This window comes from Musa acuminata, chromosome BXJ2-10 (assembly GCF_036884655.1).
Source record: "Musa acuminata AAA Group cultivar baxijiao chromosome BXJ2-10, Cavendish_Baxijiao_AAA, whole genome shotgun sequence".
In the NCBI taxonomy this organism is placed as follows: domain Eukaryota; kingdom Viridiplantae; phylum Streptophyta; class Magnoliopsida; order Zingiberales; family Musaceae; genus Musa; species Musa acuminata.
This window is the reverse complement of record NC_088347.1, coordinates 31,185,884-31,193,309: the sequence shown is the minus strand read 5'-3', so window position 1 is coordinate 31,193,309 and position 7,426 is coordinate 31,185,884. Positions and strand designations below refer to the sequence as shown.

Sequence of the window (7,426 nt, the reverse complement as noted above, 5' to 3'; positions counted from 1 at the left end):
TGCTAGTGTAAGCCCAATCAGCTGTTGGGAGCTAACCCATGTTCAAAGAATTTGATTGGAAAAGTTTTGCTTGTAATAATAAAAAGAAAAAAGAAACTGATTGGTTGAGGTATCCCTTTGGAGCTAATACAAAATTTCCCATAATTAATTCTAAACCATGTTGCCATATTAAAGTATTCGAGTGTAAAATTTTCATGTCGAGTGTGTTTGGGGCACATATTACAAAACATGAATTCTGTATTCCTTCAATCAGATCGGATCGCCTGCCTACTACATATTTGCAGAAACGTTGAGAGACTATTATACCCGATAATACCACCACCCATCGAGCCCTTGTTCACAATAAAACAATCCAATCTCGTACGTCTCCATTTATACTTGCTTGCTTTCTCGTAAACTTCTCTTCCATTACTCTTCAAGAACTTCTCTGATCATGCGCAATACGTAAAAAGGTGGCCGGTCTAACGCATCTTATCAGATGTCTTTTCAAAGTCGATCTTTCTCGGATTCCTTTTTTTTCTTTTGTGCAATAACAAAAATCACTCGTATCCGTCTTTCTGCTCGAAAGCACATTGTGGAGCGGCAATTGGAATGTCCAAAAGAGGCTTAAGAACTTCAACTTTGACCAATTTTTTGTTGACATCATATGTTTTTCAAAAGAAGTGGGGGATATATTTGATCAACACCATCCCCACCGATGTTACTCCCATGTTCTGATTCCTATGTTCACAGGGAATTTATTGCACCCGGTTCCCTACCCTTTAAAGTTCAGCGAAGATAAAAAGGCTTATTATCTTGCATCCATACGTATGGTTTTATACAGCTCATACGCATACGCTTTAGTGATGTATTTATTCTTTTTAGTGAAACTAAACTACAGCATTATCGTTTTACATAAAACTGCTGAGATCACACCACGAAACTGGTAAATGATTCTAGAGCCAATTCGGAGAGGTCAGCTTTAGATGTGTTAGGCAACGAAGAACATTCTTGAGATGAACCGTATCTTTCAGGATATCATCAGATGAAAGATACGAAACCTCTGTCGTAGCGTTAGCGAAACGAAATCGTTGTCCTGATTGATGCATGGTAGCTTCCCGTATAATGCGTGGCCACAGTTTATCACCTAATCTTTGACGTACGTATTGCTCGAGTTTAGCAACCAGGAATCGAGACATTTGGTTGCTTTCGATCTCTTTCAGACCCTTGATCTGCCTTCGTCAAGAACTAGGACGACCGTCATCTCCCACCTAAAATTTTCACCACCACAACAACAACAAGAACAACATACGTTTTCCCTACTGCAAATGTTCCAATCCCCCCCCCCCCCCCCCCCCGGCTCACACCTATGACCTAGCTACAAGGCCATTCCATCGATGGATCTCAGCTCGGACGCAACGTTATGACCCACCCACATGCATGCTCCTTCCAAGGCATAAGCATAGCCTGGTCTACTCACCGTGCGTACCTCGACCGTAGGCCCCGTGACGTCTGTCTGATCGCTGTCCACCGCCCGGACTCATCTGTTGTTAACAGTTGGCCAAGTGAGGAAGCATGTGAGCAGCCTTTCCGACCTTTGTTCATGCACTGTGGGGATGCTTGCATCCAAAGGTCACTTCCACTAGGATGCGCGGACTCGCGACCAGGACTTGGAGTTACCCTGGCCTGGTTAAAAAGTAAGATCGGTCATGTCCAGTTACTAGTTCTTCGCCTGTTTCAGAAGAAGACGACGTAGCAGAAGCTATAGGAACAAGGGGGCTCCTGCATCTTTCGTTACCCGCTCATGGGGCCTTGCACACTCATCAAAGCTCGTTTTATACTAGATGAGAATAGTGGCTCCGATCACATCAATCAACCAAAAGGGCGCCGCTTGGAATGCGTATCTTCCCAGTCCACTCCTTGCCTCCACATTTGTGGTTAGCGATGCTTACGTGATGATTCACGCCCCACAGTCACGACGACTAACGTACGTCAGAAATTGAAGAAGGGTAACTTACGAAGTAAAATATCATGAACACAACTCCAACGTATATACGGCGATTCATTTCATCTTCATTGGTCATTGTAACTACATATAATAAATCTATATATTAACGGGGAAGAAAGAAGCACTTCCGAGGAGAAGAAGCGAGCTTCTTTCCCGAGTCGATTCCCCCCCCCAAGTCCTGGAACCGTGAAACGAGTTTCCCAGGCGGAGAAAGCAACTGCAAACCTAGAGGTGAGCCCACCAAAAAATGATTTGGCTTTGAATCCAAAATTCTTGGGACCCACGGTAGTGTCAGTCATGCATCCGGCGCTCTCGATCGAGGCGTCCATGCATGATGGAGTAAACGAACAGTTGTTGGCCATCGCATGCCGACCATGTGTTGGCGGCGTATTGCAAAAGTGCGCAGTCTAGTGAGTCATGGAATATTGGATCCAACTCAAGATCTGGGCTGTGCCGTGCCATTCAACTCTGCCAATGTATCACGAGACTCCTAGGGGTGTCGAAGAGGCACTCCTTAAAAAGTATTGGGACTCCCATGCTGCTCTTCTTTTCACCAAAATAAGCACGGAAGATGAGTGCTCACAGCGGGATTGACAAAATCGAGAACGAAACCCCAGATTTTATATCGTGATAGGCTACCCTTTTCACAAAGCTCAAAGTCTAAGCTAACTATCATTTTGTAGCTGAAGTCGTCCATAGTGATCAGTGAGAGCTGCGGTGGAACCAGAGAATGAGATGCCACTTGAATGCTAACACAGTTGGGAGTCCCAAAAGTAAGAATAAATAAGTTCGAAAGTTTTCCCTTGGCTCTCTTTTTCTCTCTCTCTCTCTCTCTCTCTCTCCCCCTCTTTTTCTTTTTTATTTATCTGTTTCTAATGATGATGCGTTGCGCGGTTACTGTGAGTGCAAACCGCGAAGCCTCTCTGCTTTTATTTTTCGTAACATAATCTCATATGCCATATGTATGGCCCATGTGTCAAACAACATTCCCCGTATATTATTAGTACGTTAACTTCGAATGATCCCTGTTAGGATCTATTTATGCCGTGGTTGGGGAGTCAGCGCAGCTAAGTTCAACTTCAGATGCGTAAGTTTGCTCAATCGGATGTTGGGGTAACAAAGGTCGGTGTCGAACTTTCAAGATTGCCCGGTCCGGCACTAGGGTAGCAGAGGTGGGTATTACTCTTCTCGTGTATGATGCTTTGTCGTGTGCTTGTCGGAACCCGTAGGTTGGGATCAGGAGATTTCCTGACCTGACCCCTCTGAAGATTAAGTTAGTCTTTTATCTCGGTCCATTAAATATCGTCAACCGTTAGGGTGACCAACCCATACTTCACGAGTGAGTACCGACCGACCCGCATGGATTAGCATCGAGCGACCGCCCCAAGCTTTCTTAGGGGGCCACATACCTTGCAGCGGTGTCCGGAGCTTTTTGAGATGACATCGGACAGGTCAGTGTCAAGCGACGTTGCCCCGAGCATCGATCTGAATCCAACTTGTTGTGCTGATGCGGTCTGCCACCTCGGCTCCGCAGGCCACCTGATGATGATGTGGCTGCGGGTCTCTACGTGAGGGTGTGTGTCGTCCGTATATGTATTATCAATCTCATTGATTCTAAACTGCAATGGTTGTTAATTACATTTTAATAATTAAAAAAAATTTATTGTCATATATAGTAAGACTTGTGAAGCTCACGTAAACGTCAGCGAGAAAAATATTGGTTATGATTCGAAAACTGAAGTCGCGCAACTTGATTAGCTGGCCAATATAGGCAATTAAATGGCATTAAGTGTTACAGATGAAACAAGCCGAGGATCATGTGATTGGACGAACGCAATCGGCCTCCAATGAGCCTGTAAAGACATGCAAACAGAGTACCAACTGAGCCTCGTGGGCTGACGAGTTCGATCACCCGACAAGTAACTTTTATTTGACTGAGCCCAGCAACCACTAGCTTCCGACCCTTTTGTTCATCCGCGAGTGAGCAGTTGAATCAACGTAAATGACTGAACCTGCTGCTTTGACATACACTGTGTTTCCCCAGAGAAGAAAGGTGGACGACGACGAACAAGAAAAACTAGAGATTCGAACAAAACAAGCTCTGTTTTCTCAGGATCTTTTTCTTCTCGTTTTCGTTATTTTCTTCCTGCTTACTAGCATTGACCCAAAATAAATCCCTAGCAGTTGTTGATAATTGAATGCACAATAAACAATAGCCATGTGATGTTCGAATAGAACCATATAGATTAAGATATCATGATGTTCAGACATACGCTTAAATTGATAGTTGAGTAGGTAATTGTGGAATTTTTTTCCATCGTTATACAGAGCCATCTTGCACAAAATTCGACTTGGCCATACTAAGTGCTAAACCGTCATTCTAATCAAATTCTATTTCTTGGTTGAGGTCACTTTACGACTGCCTTTGGGTCCTTTCAATAACCAAAAAGCTTCTACCGAGCATGTTGCAAATATCCAGTCTAAATGTTGAGGCCAAAGGCTTCACCGATTTGTAGCCGTTCTATGAGCGTCTAAAGCGTTAGCACACTGAGGATTGCACCAATCCGTTAGCATCGATTCTTGGCATGTGGTTAAAATACTCAAGACTTGTGAAACAAGAGGTCAGTGTAACACATTGATTAGCGAATATCTCCAGTGGTGCTCGTTCATTTCTTGATTGTCATCTATCTCCTATAATTTTAGGAAGGTGATGGACTCTTCGCCTTCTTAATTTCAGTGGACGTCTGCTGGTGGCACCACAGAGATCGTTGTGAATGGATCTACAGGTTTATTACATCCTGATGGGAAGGAGGGCGTCAAGCCGCTTGCAAAGAACATCGTAAAACTTGCTACCCAAGTTGAGGTTAATGGAGCCATCACATGGCAGAGAGGATTGCACCGTTCTTGAGATGTCTGATATGTTAACAAAGTGGAGGAACAAGAAGGGGCATTGACATCCCATTTTCCCAGAGTTTGATCTGTTTTAGCTTCTGTTCTTTTCTTTTGGTTTCTTTGGTTCTATTCCAGTGTGGTTTCACACTCCGGTGATATAGTTTTCGAGGTTTAGAAACATATACTGTTGTTAATTGATTCATTCATGGTCAGTCTTTCTTTTGAGGGGTTTTTTCTCCGGTATGAGGAGGTTGTTGGTTGAAAACAGCGTTGATGAACAGCAATCTGAAGTTATGGTTGTGGACAATGTACAAATTGTTGAGTTTGTGATATAATATTTCAAGTGAGAAGGGCCTATTGCTCCAACTGCGATGTCATAAATACTGCATGAACTTTCAAACCTGTTTCTACCAACATGAAATGCCAAGACTTGCAACATCCTATTATGATGCAACGGTGAAGGCAATGATGTCAGGAACAACAAAAACTTGATGGCGTTTGAAGTGGTACCATACTCCAATGCTTCATCAACAACTTGAGAATAGTCATATGATTCAGTGAACGGAGATTTTGATAGATTTATTGGGCACCATCCTCTTGGCTATTTTGTACCGTACCATTCTGAGGATCTTGTAGAACCAGAAGGCACTGACCAGCTGCAAGCCCAATGCCATTGCCTGAGAAGCCAAATTAACAGAGAAACTAGATGAGAAGTCCGCTGGTTGTAGCAGCAATAGGTTCGGTTCAGGAAGACCAAACCCATTTCTGCATAAAGATTAAGATACAATTGATCGTAATTGCGTTCATCAACCACCACTTGTGTACCTTAAGAAGCAATGGGTAGTCTGCTGTCAAGGTTACATATGTGAGATATGGACCGCCAACCATCCTTGCCAAGGAGAAGATCGCAGCAAACAAGATCTGTATCACAAGCAATCACTTTCTTATCTCTTGCTTCTGCATCGATTTTTGTTGGATACGTTAGCTTTCATCACCCAGAATTTACCACGTATTTGGAGATTATACAGTATCCTTCCCGTCATCTATCTGTGCGTGCGTGTGATCCACCTAGGCTTGCTCTAAAGAAGTCGTGAGGCTCGAATCGGTTTGGGTTTCGTTAAAAGAGGGAGGGAACCCGGGTGTTTAAATCGTCTCATAAAGATGTCAGTGCATTTGGTGTTCGTCTGAGAGAGAGAGAGAGAGAGAGAGAGAGGAGAATAAATTCTTTATATCTTTGACACCCTCTCGGACGGCAGATTTCTTTTCTTTTTATACTTCTTTTAAACCATGCAATTTGATAGTTGTAAGAAGTGAAAGATATGGGTTAGATATCTCACGCACGTCAAATGCTAAAGTAAGGTTGGTGTCTCGGTAGCCGAGCTCCTTCAGAAGTTCTCTCATGTGTAAGAAAGGACTGGAGATCTCCGTTAACCACATTGCCGCAACCATTTCCGAGCCACACTGTAAGAGAAAAAAAGAAAAGGGTATAAAAAGAGAACGACGGGAAGCATATGGATTCATCGAAAGAAAAGGGTATAAAAAGAGAAAAAAAGAGTCGCGGGGCGGGTTACTTACCATTCCGTAGGCAAGACCTGCTGCGATGCCGACAATTCCAACCATATGATGAACTGAATTGTCCATTCTGGTTATCTTGTCGAAAAGGCAGCATATCAGATCATATATCAGATAAGACAGAGTCACGGCCAACGCTTTCATCTGAAGAATGTTGGAGGAGGAGAAGATGCCCAAAAATTAAACAAGAATCCAGTTGATGACATACCATTTCTCCAAAAATACTTGGGAGTCGAGGCATGTTTTCTATCTCGTGAGTAGAAAGAAGAAGGGAGATGCACAAAGGGAGGCGGTACCTGCAGTTCAGACGACCTCGATGCCAGAGGACACACAGGGCATCCCCAGTGCTGTACGGATAGAGAGGCTAAGCCAACAGCCACCGCAGCGTGGACGGTGGAGACGACACGGTTGCAGAAATCAAAGGAGCGGTTTCGAAATACATTCCGAACTAGTAGGAAGGTGGTGGTCCAGAACAACACTCCTGAGATCACCCAGCTCACAATGTAATCTTCCATCTCTCCGCGACAACTTGTTCCTGTAATTCAACACCGGACGGTTTCGTCTTCCTAAGAGCAATCTACATCCTCTTCTTTAGCTACCAGACTTGAGAATCATGTTGTGAAGGAAAGACAAGTTGGATCGCATATGACTCGATGATTTGGCAAGGAGAAGGAATCGAGGAGTAAATTATCAACTTTGTAAGAGGAGAACCGATCGACCTGCTTCCTCTAAGTCGGTTACCTCGATGATGTTAAGAAGGAATCAGGAAGACCAAAAAGAAGTGAAATTAAAATTCTTAATGAGTACTCTACCTTTGTTCTTATCCAAGAATCAGAGAGATGAGAATTCTCCAGTCTGAGATTAGGTGACGAGAGAGAGAGAGAGAGAGAGAGAGAAGAACACCTGGAACTTCAATCAATGTGGAGGAGGAGGACAGCTAGAACCAAGTCCGCGTCCCTTGTTCTTAAAGAGCAA

At 43.7% G+C, this 7,426-nt stretch overlaps 1 protein-coding gene across 4 annotated transcripts; it reads right to left on the bottom strand.

Moving 5' to 3' along the window:
• Nucleotides 1–5,153: 5,153 nt before the first annotated feature.
• On the bottom strand, nt 5,154–7,410 carry LOC135625139 (uncharacterized). 4 transcript variants are annotated; one of them, XM_065129506.1, is made up of 6 exons: nt 7,264–7,410; nt 6,748–6,986; nt 6,455–6,595; nt 6,221–6,340; nt 5,705–5,800; nt 5,154–5,556 (listed from the first exon to the last, which is right to left on the bottom strand). In XM_065129506.1, the coding sequence occupies exons 2-6, from the start codon at nt 6,964–6,966 to the stop codon at nt 5,434–5,436; spliced, it is 699 nt and encodes a 232-aa protein (XP_064985578.1). In that variant the 5' UTR covers nt 6,967–6,986; nt 7,264–7,410; the 3' UTR covers nt 5,154–5,433. The 4 variants fall into 4 exon arrangements, with proteins under 4 accessions (XP_064985578.1, XP_064985577.1, XP_064985575.1 ...); XM_065129505.1 differs by having other exon boundaries at nt 6,748–7,170; nt 7,264–7,403; XM_065129503.1 differs by having other exon boundaries at nt 6,748–7,192; nt 7,264–7,397.
• Nucleotides 7,411–7,426: the final 16 nt, after the last annotated feature.